The following is a 17,445-nucleotide window of genomic DNA, read 5'->3' on the forward strand; positions in this document are numbered from 1 at the left end:
TATGTGGAACATTTATGGCTATACGATTTGCTACGACGCACGTTCACTATTCGGATACGAAATAAATATAGGGAAAGCGCAGTATCTCTCTCCTCGTTGTTTAGCATGTGGCTCCCTGATAGCAGCTAACTCGTTTCTCGGGACTGGTTCTGTCATTTCTTTTAGGCCTCAGCTCTCACTTTTCCACCCACCCAAGAGGGGAGTGAGGAAGTCAAAGCCATTGTTGCAGATGTTAAGAGACTCGACAAGTAGGTGCCGCAAGTCCACATCACATACAAACGCAACCACCAGCGGTCTTCCCGTAGACGCGACGGAGTTGTAGTCGTGCAGCGGATGCGAACCAGTATTAAAGGCGTTATTACGAAAATGGCAGATCTCTATCACGCTTGCGAATGGTTACAGGGTCCAAGAAAGCATTTTGAGGTTCGGAAAGCGAGTGATGCAGGCGAACGAGAAACAAGCCAAGGCCAAGGGACACACTCCCGACATTGTAGGCAGCTGGGTTAATGAGGCCCAACGACTGATCCGAGAGGCTGNNCCGGTGCCAGGTCAGTCGGCGGAAAGCCTTGGGGGGGGGGAGGGGCGGGGAACATCGGCCATTTGTAAGAGTCCAGAAGCCGTACAGTGTGTCGTGAGTGCTGCTGTTGTTGGGAGTCCAAACAGTAAGGTGTCCAGGGTTCAACCGCCGAGCCGCGTGAACTCTCATATCCAAAGAAGTATCTCTTTTCAGATGTCACGCCCACATACCCTTCTTCGCTCTTGCAGCGCTTGCGGGCCTCGCGTCCCAAGACGAGTGTAATACTCGGGCTGTAAAATAAGCAGTCTGATAGGTGCTGCGTTTCCGTCCCTCTTTGCAGACAGAATACCAGAGGAAACTAAAACAAAGACAACAAAAGCAAAACACCCTGGCTCTCCAATCGGCAAACAATGACTTAGTACGTTCGTCCGGCTCTGAGGATCTGGACAGCCTACTTCGAAACATTCAAAGCGAGCGCCGCGATGCACAGGGCACGAAGCTCTTCCTTGACCGGCTCATTGCCTCCGTTTGCAATGTCAAGCCTGCGGCAGAGACGCAGATTCATGTACATTGGGAACAGGCCGCAAGAGAAATGGAAGAGGAGTTTGACAGGTGATTTGAATCTCATGTTACATATGCTGAGCTTGTACTTGCGTCAAGATGGCAAGAGTGATTCCTTTCTTGAAAATTAGGGCTGTCCAGCAACCAGAGTTACTTCATGACACTGCCGGCCCCCTGGCGCGACTCGCCTTCTTTCCATACTTTCTCTTGGGACTCTGACTGGGGTGCCACGGCTGCAGAAGAGTAAGTCTAGCAGTGCACGCTGAACGTCTCAGAAGGGCTGTCTGAGGCTGATGTGTCTGGTGGCCAGAGCTGTAGCTGACCTGCAGCGCGAGTACACTGACGACGTTGAAGCGCTGGAGAAAGAGTTGTTCCAGGCACGTGAACGTATAAAACGCGCCAGAGAGATGGAGATCGGCAGGCTGGAGGTGGAGTTCCGTTTGAAGGAGGCTACAGCTTCTTCGGACGAAGAGAGACAGGCAGTGCGGCGGGACTATGAAGAGCAACTGTGTCGGATGGAACAAGACTTCGAGGCGGAGAGGCAGGCTCAAGAGAAAGCGGCAGAAGAGAAGTTGCGCAAGCGTAGAGAGTTGTTTCAGGAGCGTCGCCGGCAGCTTGCCAGCAAAGCAGAGGAGAAGGAAGCGCTTACACGCGAGGAAATGCAGAGGAGGCTGACAGTCGCGAAAAAACAACGGAACGAAGTCCTACTTGACCAGGCTCTAGAAGAGGCTCGTCGCTCTCCTTGCAGCCGTACAATACAGCAGTAAGTGTGCCGCGGCTCAGTCGCTGATCGTGTGGGATACCCGGTCGAAACAGGCTGTAGACTCACGGGTCGAGCTGACAGAAGCTACCGGATGTCATGTCTGCTTGTCTTCTACGCCCTTCAGGCTCAATGACGCCCTGGTTGCAGAGTTCAACGAAACCATGAACAGTCTGGTAGTCTCCCAGCTTGCAGCAAGGTCAGCTCGGCTTAGCTCCTTGGCTGCCGACCTGCAAGCGAAACACGCAGACGAACGTAAAGCCGCCGAGGCCGAACTGGACCGGTAAGCCACTGGGAAAATCTAAAGAATAAAGTACCGGTGTGCGTTGCTCGTGGACTGTACTGTAAATCCTTTTGCCAGCGGGCAGAATAGGCAGTCTTCGCGGCTTCAGCGCGTGCACTAGACTCCCCAGAAGAGCCCATCAAGCACACTGTTCAAATTGTGTGTCGCTGGAACGCTCGGCAGTAACGCAGCCGAGATTGAGAAGCAAATCGCGTCGGCTTCAGGTGAAGCAAAGGACAAGTTGCAAGAGGAGCTAGAGGCGGTCATGCGGCGAAAAGAGGAGACGCTTGCTGAAATGGATGAGAAGTTTAACCTCAAGCTCGAGTCTGCTTTGCAGATCGAGAGGCTGACGTTAGAACCCCTCCAGGCAGAGGAGTTATTCGCCAAGCAACAAGCGCATGTCGAGAAAGTCCTAAGTGTGCTGGAAGAATTTGCTGGGGCTGGAGAGCCAACAGCAGAGTCCTTGATTGCGCAAGCGAAGGAGGTAAGGGAGCTGCCTGGTAGTGTAGGATGTCTTCTGCTTGGTGATTCAGAGTAACGGTTGCCCATGTATACACGCGGGAGACACGCTTGTCGAGTGAAAGTCGCAAAGACGGACAATGATCTCACCGGGGGCAAAACATTCGAAGGCAGGGTCAGCATTTTAGATGAAGTCAAGCACTTCGTGCAAGAGGGTCTCGCCTGACAGGCGTAGAGAAAGCAGACGGTGGGAAACTTCACTCGCGTTGCGGGTTCTTGTATTCACACAAACCAGGCACAAACCAGAATACAGAAGGAGAGGGAGAAAGCCAAGGAAAACGCGGCCATACAAGTTCTGGACCTGGACAAGGCTCTAAAGGAGAAGGAGGCAGAACTAGAAAAAAAGATCCAGATGAACATCGCTGCTTTCAAAGAAAAACTGAAAGCTCAGCAAGAGAAGGATGCACACTTGCAGCGGCAGGCGCATGAAAATGAACTTCAGAAACGGCGGGCAGAACTGAAGGCAAAACAAGTTCGCCAGTTGCGTTTCCTGGCTAAGCAGAATAAGACAGGAGATCAAGCAGACACCGAGGGCTTGTTCAAACAGCACCAAGATGATGCTGAGAGTTTAGAGAATGCTATGGCGAAAGAACGAACCCGGCAACAGATGCTTCTTCAGACGCGCCTCCAGAAGAAACTCACAAAGAAAGAAAAGCAGATCCGGCAGGATGACGATGTAAGGGAAGCTAATCAAGAACTGCACACTTTCTTAGCTCGCGTGGTCGAACACATCAGATATTGCTCAGTTGTCGTCTTGCTCCCCGATCAGCGGCATTATTAGAGAGCAGTCTCCTATGTCAGGGATTCGCCGCTTTGTGTGTTAGGGTACGGACGAGAGCCGCGGTATTTGCAGATAGGTCGCCTCAGTTGTTTACACTTGTGCAGAACTTGTTCGGGGTGTCCATTCTGCCAGGAAGAACAGGACGGCGACGCGAGTCAAATCGAAAAGCAGCACAGTCTCCTTAAAGCTCTGCAGAAGGACAACCAGCCAAATCCTGAAGAGGAAGATGAGAAGGAAATGTGGAAATTCTTCTTCGTGTCAACTCTCAAAGATGAGGTGGCAAAGAAAGCAAGGGCGATTCAGTATCAACTCAAACATGTCCTCAGTCTCCTCAGCCCTACACCACGTGCTAGTAAGTCAAAGTGATGCAACGGCAGCACACCAGGTACCTCAAGAAAAGAGCTAACCGGGTTGTGGTTAGAACCAGCGCTTCTCTTTATGAACGGGCCCGCCATCGAAGGCCGTGTCCTATGGGCTCCCTCAAGTGCCAGTCTGTGTTTGTCCCAGGCGTCCAAGTTCCTAACTGGGAGGACCTCATTGGTAACACGAAGGGATTTGAGCGTCTCCTGGATACTGTAAGTGCACAGATGCATCTATGGCCGCTGCCGCTAATACCGCGTGCTCGGAAGTCTGCCGTTCCAAAGAAATCTAAATGTGTTGCGTTTGGATTTTCTCAGCTCTCAGCCCTTGCAAAAGCCATCGAAGTTCTGGATGATGAAGCAGAAGATGAATGAGCTGTTCCAAGTTCCTTGCACGATTCGGTACTGACACAATTCAATGAACCTCGCTTACCTTGCAATATTGGAGAGACAGGCCGTCCAACGTCCGCCAGCGGCAATCGTCTTTAGTTTCCCACTTCAAAGGCGGACATACTTGTCCATTACTATTTTCCTATTCTGTAGCGATATCCTCTTTTTTCGATGTGACCTTGGGCAAAGCCCAGAAGACTAGGCACGACAAATTTACTGTTTCCGAGGAATCTGTTGTTTTCCTGTGACAGCCCGCCCCGATTGAGGCTATTACATACTTCGGCCTGAGAGTGCTTCCTTCGATTTTCTTTTTGTCAAATGAAGTTATTCATCGTGCTTTCGTGCAAGAACCCCTACTGCAGTTTGAATCACTGATTGTTTGGATGCAAGGGTTCTACGCTTTGAGACCCCGAGACCAGGTAGCATCCTTTTCGAGAGTTCCCAGAAGCATCAAGCAGCGTAGCTTGAGGTCGCTACCCGTCCGAAACAGTTGATTCCCCCCGTCACACGGATTCACCGGACTCGCTCTGCGTCATTCTTAAAACCGCACTGTGTTATCCAGTCCGGCTGTCCTAAGCTTACGTCCCACTTTGATGTCTCAACAACTGGAGAGGACGCGTAGACGTGACCACTTCAGTGCGGCTCCACAAGCGAAAGCCACGCCCCCGAGCAGTCTAGATTCCACTGTGTTTTGACAGTCACTGACCATATCGACGCCCGCTCTATCTAGAGTACGCCATCGCTATTGTAGCGAACTCGCGAAGAGCTAGATGGCCAGATAAGCGCTTGCCACGTACGTCTCCTCAGAAAGAATACCGACAGGTGAAGAGATGAGAAGGCATGCCTGCTTCTAGTCTCTCACCGCTCTATTCTACACCACACCCTTTACGCGGCGCTTGCGGTGTACAAGAATCTAAGAGTGCTGGGTACACCGTGTTCTGTGATCACCGGACTCGTGCCATGACCAGGATCCGCGCTGCCCAGCTGCAACGATACTTCTCGCCGGCTAAGCGCGTAGCCGTGCGCCAGCTAGAGACCGCTTGCAACCTCGCGGGTCAGCCGTCGTTCCTATGGCAAGACGTCCCGCAAAAGGTGGAATTAAAAAAGAAGTCGACTGCACTTCTGACGCGGCAAACACTGAACTATTCTTCAAAACGCAAATCCCTAAGCTCTATTCAACAAAAGCTCGGTCGGTCTCGATTCACAATTTGCTCAGTCTGTTGTATTACGCAGTGGCGTGCGCTCACGCCTACACACCACTTCAGTCTTTGTTTTCACCGCAACCGAGATACGAAGAAAGAATGGCTTGGATGAATACCAAGTGAATGTGAAGTTCACCAGATGCTCTCGTGCAGTTTCACAGCTGACCCCCGTCACGCTGGCGCCCACAGGGGTGTACGGCCAAAGGAGAACTTGTCTATTGCCATCTGGTGCGGCTTCGTAGCACAAAGAGAAACACCTATGTGTACAATACGGCAAACGGCTTGCTAATGCAAGTTGCCAATCGCCATGACTTCAGACACGTCGGTTCTTTGCATGTCAGACAAAAAAACTTGCTCGGACAACGCGTGGTGGACGGTGTCCTTGAGAGAAATCCTGTCCAGAGAGCAGCTAAGACTCTGCCAGGAAAAAAGCGTGTCAGTCGCTCGCTAAGCAGTCGCAGCAACAACTGGACAACGGAGTCGTTGCTTGAGTCGATCCTGCAGTGCACACCCACGGGTACAATGAGTAATACTGCGCTGAGAGAACGCAGAAGGGCTGATCACCTCTCCTTGGGGGCTCACCAGTACAGAAGTTAAGGAGAACTGCACCTGGACCACCGCACACCAGGTAAAGAGCGAACAAAGGAAGCATCCCTGGGTGTCGGTTTCCCGCGCAACACAAGACGGCCTCCAGGTCGGCAGCAAGTCTGCCCAGCAGTAATCCACAATTTCGCGTACCACGCAGAAACGTGCACGTAGCCCAAGAACACAGTGTCGGTGGGGTTACCAGGAGTCTGCGCCCGACGCCGTTGACTTAGTTCTTAGTGCGTGCATGAGGGACAAGGTAACTCCAGCATGATTTGTATTATTCTGTGGCGGCGGCTGAAACGTAACTACTAGTAGGGTACGGTTTCCGAACAGAAACTGAGCGACGTAAGAATCTGCTCGTTTCGGCTATACCTCGTACTACAAAGGAGCTCTGAAACAGTAGGGAACGCTAGTCCACAGTCACGTTCTCGGTAGAACCGCGGACAGGGTCCGATTGTGTCGGGCCTCTGAAGGCCGCTCCAGGTGTCCCAGCCATTAGCAGAAAATACCTACCTGGCTCCCACCAGATTTCGCCGTGGGGGCCGCAAGCCAGACCAGCAAATCCCTCAGACCGTCCCGGCCGACCTGGGGCAACCGAGCGGCTGCCTTCACCAGAGAAGACGCTCGCGGGGCCAGGGCATCGGATTAGGCATCGCCGGCAGCAGTATCGTGAACAAAATGCCCTGGAAACCGAGCAGCACCGTAGTCCTCGACGTAAATAAGGCAGACACAGTCGCCTCAGTAGAGGACAACAAGACGGCGGGCAGCAGTAGACGAATATATTGAGCAGAAGACCTCGGTTGAAAGGAGAGCCATCTATCTCAGGAATTCCCTATAGATCAACGACATCGCGAGCACAGAGCAATAGAAAAGGTGGTGAAAGCCGACAATCAAGAACACCTTTCCTGCCCACGGAGAAATAGACTTGGTCGTATTCTAACACTGTCGATATCGATATGTATTCACATGACGGGGACAAGCAGCAAGAAACCGACCCACATGTCTGTAACAAGTTCTTCCGTCTCGAGGAGAATTACATCCAGGAGGCCACAGCCCCGATGATTGCTACTCGTTTATACTCTCCCGAAGCAGGGCAAACCAGACAAGACACCATTTTTACCGTGTCGCCATGTCCTACTGCGCCGCCACAGATGTGGTCAGGGGACGGTCCGCAACGCCGAGATGGACTACACATAATAACACGAGTCGAGTGATTTGTTACTTCGAATCAAAAGCATTTCCTCAGAGAATCACGGGAAAATGCACGGGCAGACAAGCCAGCAGAGATCGAAAGAGCACACGCAAGTCTTAGCGCTCCGTTGCCCCTGCTACAGATATGCAGCACCCACGGGCCGCTCCCCATTCTTAGCAAAAGCGCCGCACACATTCGGCAAAGTACCGGGCGGCGGCTGTGCCCGACATCGTGCCAGCAGTAGTTGTCTCGGGACACCGAATCATTCTGAAGCGAGCATGAGGGTGGCTTGGAAACTGTTGTAAAACGGTCACACCCAATGCGCAAAGGTGAGTGAGCCCCGGCGTTCTTCCCAAAGATCTCCCCAGTCTGAGGATTCTAGGCGGAAGACCACACAGACCAGAGCATGTCTGAGAGAGCGTCGCCCGTCAATAGTCCTCCGACTATGCCGGGGATACTCGAGTGTCCGAGGAACTACCACCACACACATCGGGGATATCGCTGCAGTGAGTATAGACCGGATCCATGCTGCCCAGTCGGGACAAGGCATAGCCGCTAATAACATACCTTCAGGTAGGAGATGCGATGCCACGCCATTGATTCCCAGGTCGTCAGGTTGGAGAACATCAAGTAGGTGTGATAGCAGAAAAGGCATGTGACCATGCAGGCCATGAACATGCAGAGCATCAGCGTCATGAAAAGGACGACGAAGAAAGCAGGACTGGAAACAACAAACGTAAATGTGGCCGGACAGCCTCTGTTATAGTTTATTCGGTGCGTGGAACCCAGGTCCTTGCAAAAAGGTTCACCTGATGAGACTAAACTGAAAACCGCTGGCAGGAAAGACCGTTTAAAAGCTGATTAGACGATCTACAAGCCATAGCACCATCATAAATTCCGTCTGAGCTCGTCAGAAACATTCTGACTACTGACTACTCTAGACACTGTTTTAGGCTTCCACGCGGTTCACGCAGTAAGGGGAGCCAGAGTAATCGAAAAGGCCCCTGGCTCTGTAGGAACGTCTCAGTCGGTCATTCGCCCTGAAGAGTTACGACGTCTCTCCACCGACCAGCTGCCCGGGAAAGAAGTACCGGTATTGTCTGTGTACCTTGCCAGATTTCTGCAGGTGCAACTAAAACGCTTCCCGGGCGCGCGGCCACTCACTTTTGAATGTGTTTCTCAGCCTGCCATATGAGGGTTTTGACGTAAATGATACCGACAACAATAAGCTCGAGGGCTTGGAGCAGCAGGTAAAAGTAGAAATACACGCGATTCTCCTCCGCTACACAACTTCCTGCACGCAGCGCAAACAGTTAGGCTATAAGAAGTATCAAAAGGGGAGTTCGGCACGCATTGGACAAGAAAGATTCCCAGATTCCATTCTTTGTGGAAATCTTAGGCACTACTCGTCTCGGCACAGCCCTGAACCCCCCAGTCCGTGCCAACGCCGTCACCTAACGCATGGCCCCACGGTGTTCACGATCTTCATTCCCTTGAGTAGAGTTCTAACCGAGAAACTCGAGGAGCAGAGACGATCTCTACAAGCTGGCTGTCCTTTACATCGGGAAGCGTCTCCACGAAATGACGAAGACGCGTGTAGTCGCGCTATACTTCCTTAGAGGGCTTGAGCGAGAAGCGCTGATTCCAAGGCATCAGGACGGGTCGCAGCTACGTTGTGATCAACATCACCCTCCCTTTACGTACCATACAGTCAGTAGAGCTAGAAAAAGACGGGGAGACATGGTAAGCTCACCGATCCAAGGACAGTGGTGATCGTGGGTTCGAATGCATCGTCCGCACTGTCCGCAGTGCTTCGTCCGCAGAGGCTGCAAACAATGAACAAGCACCCCAGGGAGGGTGCATGGCATGCACAAGTCAGGCCCAGGTGAGCAAGCATCCAAGCCACTGCGAAAAAGGATCCCGGCGCTGGACCTTCGCGAACACGAGATGGGGTCCTCTTGTCTTTGAAAACTGCAATGAAAGCGACTGCTTGACAAGAGAAAAGAACAGAACTAAACCTTCGGTGAGGCTAGAGAGACTTCCCCTGTCACGAGCCAGCATTGGAAGAGGGACTCTCCGTTCCACGAGCCAGCATTGCAACGTCGTGGAGCCCCTGGGCAGCCTGCCATGGGTAATCCCGCTGTCCCAGACGTAACGCAGAGCGTAGAGACAGAAGACGAGTAGTCCTTCTATCGTATTTCTGAGTTAAGTTACTTATTTGCACCAACATATGACCGAGCCTGCAAAGTGTAAGCCGTGCCCACGTATAAACACTATGGACAAAATTTCCATTACGTTTCGAGCTGTGACCGGTTCTTTGAAGTAGCGGCGTATCTTCACTCACCTGATACATGCAACAGATTGAGCAGTAGCGCAGCTTGACCGAAGCTTGATAAAGCTGTGTCCTCGAGACGTAGAAGATACTCCGGTCCTCATCGTGTAGGAGTACCTGGTTTCTTCCGTCTGTCTTTCTGGCTCTGCGTCCTCTCCCTTGACTCCCGCCGGCTTCGTTGCCGTACTCCTCGTCTTCAACCCCTCCGTCAGCCTGTGCAGCGGGGAGACCAGTACTGTCTCGTTCAGTCCTGTGTCTCCTTTCCCCCACAACATTCACCGCCTCGAGCTCCCTCCATCCTCCTTGTCGGCGGCAGGCTCCCGGAAACGGCCTCTCTCCAGCCCTCGCATTGACCTGAGGTACTCTGTACACATCAAATACTTCTTCCTTCGCGTCTTCGGGATCTTCGTCACTATTGCCACTACTGATATCTCCCTCCTCCCAGCCATCTATACTAGGTCTCCTGCTCCTCCTGCTTTCATCGCTGCTCACGGTACTGTGCTCGCCAGCCTCGCCTTGTTCCGCCAGTTGGCTGGAACGTGCGCCTCTCATCTCAGTCAACTCTCTCGCTGGCAACTGCGATACGTCTTCAGTTCCCGAGTCTTCCGGTGGAGTCGAGGTCGACGCTTGAGCACTGCTTCTTCTTCCCAGGGGATCCCGCTCCGCTGTACGCGCAGGTTGCGTAAACGGTGAAAGAGTCGCAACTGTTGTTGAAGGGGCTCCGCTATCGTGAGAATCTCCTTCCCGTGACGCAACGCCCTGAGAGGGTAACTGATCTTCTTTTTCTCTCTCAGGCTTGTCGCTTGATATTTGCTTCCGGCTTTGAGTCTTCCCTTCTTGTGAATGCAGTTGTTTGCCGGGTATCTCTGACGCTAAAACGCCGGCACGGGCCGCCGTCGAGGAGACAGCACCCTCCACTTCGTCTCCCAGGTCGGTGAGCTGACAGACGTCATCATGAACGGGCTTGTATATCCCTTTTTTGTTGTCACCCCCCTGACTTCTCATTGTCGCAAGAAAGGACCGAAATTTCTTCCCTGCTTTTCCTCCCTCTTTTAAATCACTGCTCCTTCTCGACTGCGACACAGAGCCTTCCGTCAGAGCGGTCGATTGGAGATCCTGATCAGTATCAGATGAGTAGAATGCTGAGCTCCTCGCGGATGACATTTTTCCCCCCCGAATCTTCTTTTTTTGGGAGGCCCTGGAACTCTTATCTGACCCGTGATGATCCCGCCGATGAGAAGGACACGGTTCCCTCGAAGCCCGCTGAGCCCCTTCCTCCTCACTTCCTTCACTCTGACTCTGGAGAAAAAACTGCTGGGTAACGCGGTTCGATCCCCCCGTCTGTGCAACTTGACGAGACGAGTGCCTATGCGTGTCCTCGGACACTTTTCTACTCTGGCCACCATGAAAGAACGAACGGAACGCATTCTCTACTAAGCCAGATGCGTGAGACTCACTGAAATTGCCAGCAGACGCGTTGCTGCTGTCGAAGTGAAAAACCTTATTACAGGATGTATAGACGTCTGCAAGGGGTGGAATCGCCGGACAGCCGCCGAGTCCATGCTGGGGTGGGGCCAGAAACGCCCCCGCCCAACCTGGTTGATGATCTCGACGGCAAGCCCGGTTTTCATGACGAGTCGAATAAGTGCCGGCAACACCCTTAGCGAACGCGTAGTGGCTCCGCCCCTTTTGTCTATCGGCAAGCTGAGACCCGTAATCGAACCGCCCTTCCACCTGTCTATGCAGTTGTTGGGACAAAAGATTTTCTGGGTCCTCTAGGCCAGCCCCATGAACATCATCTAGAGTGTAAAGCTCTCCTTCGAGACGTTCTGCTACCCGGCTAGGGATCTCCCGTTCCTCACGTTCGCCCGTAAAACCAGCCCCGACTCCTACAGCAGACGACGAAGCTTCCGCGCTTGTGTGGAGTCCTCTCCGATGTCCTTCTATGGAGTCCCCTCGCTGCTCATGTCCCCGGCTTACAATAGAAGCCGCGCTCACAGCACTGGCTGACAAGGCCTTTTCCTTACCCGAGGGAGTCACCTCAACCGCGCGCACTTGCATATCATCGGTCGGGTCTGCCTCCCGCTGACCCTGGTCGACTGCTGACAGGACCATACCGCCATAAGCGCCCAACACTCTCTCAGATGTGGGAGCGTCAGGCGAGAGGCCCAGTGGCTCCAACAGGTCAGGTCCAGGAGTGTCATCGGTTAACCCCTGTGATGGTAATTCACAGAGCTCCCCCAAAGCCGCGACGGCACGACCCGTGTCAGTTTCCAGCAGACAAGCACCAGGCAATTCACCTGTAGAATCTGATGGACAGTGTCGAACGCGGCTGGCAGACGAGGTCACAGACGGTACGCTTTCGCCTTCGCTATCGCTGAAAGGTGCGGGAGCGCCCACATCCGGCTGAATTTGAAAAGCTGCAATTGTCTGCGACCTCGAGGTGGCCTCAGAATCCTCACCAACAGTTGAACGCGTTTCCAGAACACTTCCTCTCTGTTTTCCAGTGGGGCCTTCTTCCGCGTCACCCATGCTGGAGTCCACGTGCCCCTTAGTTTCCCCCGGCCCCGAGGAAGCCGGGCTTTTCGGAGTGAATATCACGACTGTCTGCGCCCTAGGTAAAAAGGAAGGTGTTTCATAGCCGACAGGGATAGTTTCCATGCCGCCACTTGAATCTCCACGGTCGTTGGAGAAGGCCTTTTCACCGGCGAGCGCCACCGACCCTACGTTAGCCGCAGCACAGACAGATAGCGAGTGTTCTCCGCTCGACGTGTTTCGTGGACGTGACGCTTTCATAGTCCCAGAAAGCAAACCGCTTCGCTGACAACCCCCCACCTCGCCGCTGTTCACCCCTGCAGGTCTCCCCTCCCTCAAAGCTGCCTTCCCCTCAGAGCTGTCCGGCACGACGATAGCCGTGGATACTGAAAGGTAGGCCGGAAGACCGGAATCTGGGTTTCCCTTCGTGGCAGTGGTGTACAGCAGCTCCTCTCTGTACTCCTCCTCCTCACTGACGACCTGAGAGGTCTCGAGTTCCTCATCTTCACTCGAGAACAGATCGACGTCGCCACTTTGACTGTGAGCGTCTGGCTCGTCACTCGTGAGCTCGCGTGAACTCCCCTCCTCGCTCCCATTTCCGGCAGAAGCAGATGAAGACGTTTCAGCCGCAGGGTGGACTGTGTAACGCCCGATGCGGTCGTAGTAAAGCGGCAGAGCGTGAGACCCGTTGTCCCCGTTACTCGGGCCTCCGGATGCTGAGGCACCACCGGACCCTTTCTGATCGACAGTTAAGTTTGTCCTTTCTGAATCCTTCGGCCGCGATCTTGCACCCGGAGAGCCCCTCTCGTAAACGGCTACCCCGGAAGCCGATATCCGTCTCTCTTTCGTCCTTCCTCTCCACTCTTCCCGACCGTAGGCACCCCTCAGCTCCTGCCACTGCGCTTTTCTCGATGAAGGGCAACTATGCGTAAAAACGCGTGAACTCTGGAGATCGCCATCCCTCCTGCCAGCTCTGCATGAGCCAGCTCCGTCAAATGAAGACGGCGCTGTCACTCCACGTCCATTGACACCAGAGGCAGCATGAGAACTCGTCGAGGGGAAGGCCGAGTCCGATAAGTCCGAAGCCGATAGCCGGGGATCCGACGGCTGCGTGCTGCTCCGCGATATAGGCGGCGAGAGATCCGTGAGAGGGTAATCTGCTGTGCCTGGACGGCGCAATCGGGCGCTTTCACGTGGTGGAAGAAGAGTGGAAGGGCAATACTTCAAATAACCCCTGTGAGATAAAAAAACACACGTCCACCCTACCATAACTCTACAGAAAAAGAAAACGGCCTAGGGCGTCGTCACAAAGCCAAGAAGCAAACACACGCATGCCTCGTGGGCGCTCGCTGAGTCAATAGACGGAATCGCCCGTGCGTTGTAATACGGATATGCTACGCTGGAATCATAACTTCGTTGGAGGTGCGTACGTAGAAGCTTGGGATTCGTGAGCCCCTTGGGCTGCTTCTTGGGAAGTTTAGCTCTGCCTTTGTCATTCGCACAGCAGCATCTGAACTCGCAAGTAGTAAGCGAGCATTCCAGGATGACAGCGGAAGTACAGATTTTTGCTGAAGCAGAAGTACAGAGGTTTGCTGAAGCAGAAGTACAGAGGTTTGCTGAAGCAGAAGTACAGAGGTTTGCTGAAGCATGCACTTGAAATGTGTCGCGTACGTGGAGAGCCTCGAATCCGAGCTAGGAGCGTATGATGCACCTCGCTTCCCAGATTAACGTCTACAGGGCCTGACTACAAAAAATATGATAACGCGTCCGGTAGGCCTGCCTATTTCCATGGAGGAGAATGCGAGAGAAACGTAAAAATCCTACGTCCGACACATGTCGTTCCCTGATGAAACGCCCATCGCTCCTGCGACACCACTACAGGAATGTACTTCAAAGAAAAACAGCGCCGGGGTGCGTATTTGAAGTCTCGACATTTAGGGCGTTAGCAGCTATTCCATACAGTGCCACACGGAGCGGTTTGGAACTGCCTGCAAAGAGTCCTGGGTGCCGGCCGGCATCGTGTGAATTGGTAGTAGTAGTAGCAGCACTTACGGATCTCCGAGAGCTGTACGGAAGTAAAGGACGACTGTCAGGAAAACAAGCGTCCAGAGAAAGATTGTTTCACCGCATGGGTTGGAGACCAGAGAGAGACTGGGGTTGACAGAAACTAGCAAGCCCAAGACGCAGAAGCGCATGAACATGACAACCACTGGCGCAGCGCTGCGCGAGCTTGCCGGCCTTGATGTAGACTGACGCATGCCTGGTGCCCGCATTCTCGCCGGGTAGGAGCAACACGCGAAGCATTGGAGGTGGAAAAGTCATAATGTTAAGCAGAGCTGGAGCGCTCTCTTATGGCGAGCTGTCCCTGGTCTAAAAATCGTCTTCCTCTGCGAAGGTCTTTCATTCCCTTAGGACTGGTTTTGACCAGCCCGCGAAACAGTGACGGCTGTTTGCCGTGAGGCACACTTGCGGTTTCTCCCAGCTGTCGGCGGAAAGCTCACGCTCCGGGATCCGCTTCTCCTCTTCTCGTGGGTGTCAATGATAGACGGAAACCAAGTACGCTCCACAGGCTGCCACTCTCTCCGTTTCTCCGATGAAAGGTTTGGAAGGTAGGCCACAGCCACCATACCGCGCACAACGAGCCTCTTTCATCCCGCCATACTGACAGAAGGACAGACTGAACTGACGTGACAGTAATAGAGATGAAGAAAGGCGTTCCCAGGTACCAACGGTGATGCCGTGCAAGCAGCCAACGCTGGTTCAGAAACACCGGGGAGACTAGGGAACGCAGAAGCGGCCGCTGCAGTGCGTCGACCTTGTCGCTTACGGCCGTAACGGCACGCCGAATGATGCTTCAGACAATCTTGTCTTGTGGACGAGACGCAACGGTCTGATGAGGGGAAAGCACCTGCTGGTCCTCGTCTGCGAAACTAGGACGCAGCGGACTACAGTCAGCGTGCATTCCCCTGTGAAACTGAAAGAAACAACGAGATGGAACCCACACCAGTTTTGCTGGTGAGCGATCGACGGTGCGCCCGTCTTTTGAGGTGCTGACACTCCCAACTTCCTTGGCGAAGGGAAGCAACGCGGAGAACAATCAGCGCGGCACGACCTCACGCCTCCTGAGCCCGAGCGTCTACGGTAAGTCAAAAACGAAGAAACAAGACACCTAAAGCAGTCGAAGACCCGTCAGTCGACTGAACCCGGTGTGGCCCCTGCTACGTGGAGGCCGCAAGTTAGTAGGGATCTGGAACAACATGTAGGCTAGCCTGCAACAAAGCATGTCGCCACGCTGAACCGTTCCAATCCAACGTCGCTTTCGAGGAAAGAACATGAGCGGATCGTTCCTGAGGAAAAAGCATGCGGACCGTCCAGAGCAGAGGTCTACCGTCCGTGACAAGGCGCCGTGCCCCTGCCCGACGGCGCGCAAGCAAGAGAAAGTCCTGTTGGGAGGAAGGAAGAACCTGGCTGCCAAGTAAACACGGCTGGGAACTGAACCTTGCAGATGTCGCCCTAGGCAAGACGAAGGCGGGCGTACAAGGTTTTGGTAGGCTAGCTGGCTCCGACAGAAGCAGGTGGCCGCGTAGCTTGTTTGCTCTATTGCATGCACTCGACACACGGCTCGCAGATAGCAAGCATCGGACCTTGAGGCTTGCTGACAGGACCACAACCACATCCTCGTGACCACCTGAGGAGCCAAGAGGCGGGAAGCCTGGTCCTGGCTTTCGACAAGAGACACTATAGGATATGATATAAATGACCCTCTGCCTCGCACTCACTCAGCAAGAGCGAGGAAGCACTGTAAGCTGTTCACTCTATGGCTCCGTTGGGCGGTATATGCGTCCCGCGGGAATCCACTAGTACAGTAAGTTGGGAGCCGCAAACACGCAGGGGACAACCACAGGAGGCAGCGTCCTTAGGAGAACCACTGCCAGAAACGGGAGTAAAGGCGCGTAACGCCGGCGGTGCTCCTTATGGTCGCGCTGTGAGCCGTGCCGTCCTGAGTTTCCCCTGTGGCGTACAGCCGTAGCCCTGCTAGGGGTGCTGTGGGTTTCTGCGATAATAAAACAAGCTTCCTAAAGGTTGGCGGCGATCATCCCAGCGGAGACTGCTCTCCCGGTTGCCGTGGACCCAGAAACGTAACCAGCACAAGGCCGCCATACTGTGCTCGTCCCGTTGTATTCGCTGCGATGTGGTCGTGCTTTCGATTATCTCCTTCTTTGCTTTTCTTTCTCTTCCGTTTGTTTGCAGGGTTCAAGCAGTGAGGGAGTATAGCGCGGCCTACTCGAAGCTGCAGATGGCCCTAAGGAAGCACCGCAACACCCTCATATCGGCTCAGGCTTCAAACTCGCTGTAAGACAGACTCTCTCTCTCTCTTTGAATTCCTGGAATCGACGGGGGACAGTGAGGAAACTCCCACGCACTATTCACAGATGCGACACTCGCGAAATGGTACCTGTTCGGTGCATGTAAGCCCTCAATTCCCCTCCCACCACGCGCTGGGTGTGGCGCGTCTGGACTGCCGCGATCTCTCTGGGCGCCCGTAGGCGGCCCGCCAATGAGTGTGCTATGGAGTGATGTGGTGAGCGAGCCCGGCTGACGAGCAGTCGACGGGAATGCTAAGGGAGAGAGCCCTTCTTTTCCCCCGTTTTGTAAGAGCTGTTACACGTGGCAGCACCGCATGGTTCGATGAGTCACAAGAGCAGCGTTCTTCCCGTTGTATGCATTTTACTTCCCTTCCCGTATTTTCGCGAGATAGCGACCGTGGGCCGCGCACGACAGAGGTCCGTTGCGTGGTTGCACGAAACCTAGCTGCGGTTACATAGCAAGGTGGACAGCGGGCCTTGGCTGTGCTGTCCAAACAAGGGCTACGTCTCCGGTAGCCGACCAACTACGAAACGAGTCCTGATCGCAATGTTTTCAGGCCTCTGCTCTGACTGAAGACGCTATCGTGGTGCCCGCTGTACAACAACGGGCGCCACAAAACCCTGAGGTTCGCCGGTGTCCGGAATTGCGACGGCGCCTTGCCCCTCACGGCTCACACTTCGCAAACACTTTCACTAGAAAGAGGCTAACGTAGGCACAAAGTCGGCACTCCGTCCTGTTGGGGACGTCCGGAGCCCGGCGCGCGCTCCCGAAAATCACTGGCTTCCAGTTGAGTGTACAGCTCGGCTCTGCTATCAGAGTTGAGCAGCTGCTACTGTGGAAACAGTATTCTCTTATTAGAAGAGTGAGTAATTCTTCCTTGGCCACTTACCTGCTCACGGCGCCTTTACAGCCGCCGTAGAAGGCCCGCTCCACGAATTCCAGTGTCCACTCTCCTCTTCCCTAGCAGGTCCACCGCTGTCAGGATTTTACAATCCTGCCCTGATCGTCATCAAATATTGCCTTATTTGTAAGAATGACGATCGCTGTGAGAACGCACC

General features: G+C 53.8%; 2 protein-coding genes across 2 annotated transcripts in view; one reads left to right on the forward strand and one right to left on the reverse strand.

The window, feature by feature from the left end:
* The window catches only part of CSUI_003783 (gcc2 and gcc3 domain-containing protein), a 29,229-nt gene extending 24,790 nt beyond the window's left edge, over positions 1–4,439 (forward strand). Inside the window, exons 28-37 of the mRNA XM_068063978.1 lie at positions 166–248; positions 403–631; positions 858–1,129; positions 1,389–1,841; positions 1,966–2,121; positions 2,305–2,605; positions 2,876–3,316; positions 3,554–3,773; positions 3,929–3,996; positions 4,099–4,439. Of these exons, the coding sequence (XP_067924050.1) occupies positions 166–248; positions 403–631; positions 858–1,129; positions 1,389–1,841; positions 1,966–2,121; positions 2,305–2,605; positions 2,876–3,316; positions 3,554–3,773; positions 3,929–3,996; positions 4,099–4,155 (2,280 nt within the window). The 3' untranslated portion in view covers positions 4,156–4,439. The remainder of the gene's footprint in view (positions 1–165; positions 249–402; positions 632–857; positions 1,130–1,388; positions 1,842–1,965; positions 2,122–2,304; positions 2,606–2,875; positions 3,317–3,553; positions 3,774–3,928; positions 3,997–4,098) is intronic.
* An 874-nt stretch (positions 4,440–5,313) lies between these two features.
* Positions 5,314–15,506, reverse strand: CSUI_003784 (dhhc zinc finger domain-containing protein). The gene is made up of 7 exons (XM_068063979.1): positions 14,072–15,506; positions 9,497–13,253; positions 8,906–8,978; positions 8,317–8,446; positions 7,720–7,873; positions 6,474–6,792; positions 5,314–5,870 (listed from the first exon to the last, which is right to left on the reverse strand). The coding sequence occupies exons 1-7, from the start codon at positions 14,290–14,292 to the stop codon at positions 5,809–5,811; spliced, it is 4,716 nt and encodes a 1,571-aa protein (XP_067924051.1). The 5' UTR covers positions 14,293–15,506; the 3' UTR covers positions 5,314–5,808.
* Positions 15,507–17,445: the final 1,939 nt, after the last annotated feature.

Source organism: Cystoisospora suis, assembly GCF_002600585.1.
Source record: "Cystoisospora suis strain Wien I chromosome Unknown contig_1709, whole genome shotgun sequence".
NCBI lineage: Eukaryota > Apicomplexa > Conoidasida > Eucoccidiorida > Sarcocystidae > Cystoisospora > Cystoisospora suis.

Excerpts from the sequence above, each read along its gene's own strand:
- CSUI_003784 (XM_068063979.1), bottom strand. The coding sequence starts at position 14,292 with ATGCGGGCACCAGGCATGCGTCAGTCTACATCAAGGCCGGCAAGCTCG. Across the intron at positions 8,979-9,496 it reads CAATCTGTTGCATGTATCAG|CCTCTGCGGACGAAGCACTG; the intron begins GTGAGTGAAGAT and ends CATTGTTTGCAG. Across the intron at positions 5,871-6,473 it reads CGAAATCTGGTGGGAGCCAG|GATCGACTCAAGCAACGACT; the intron begins GTAGGTATTTTC and ends TGTGCACTGCAG.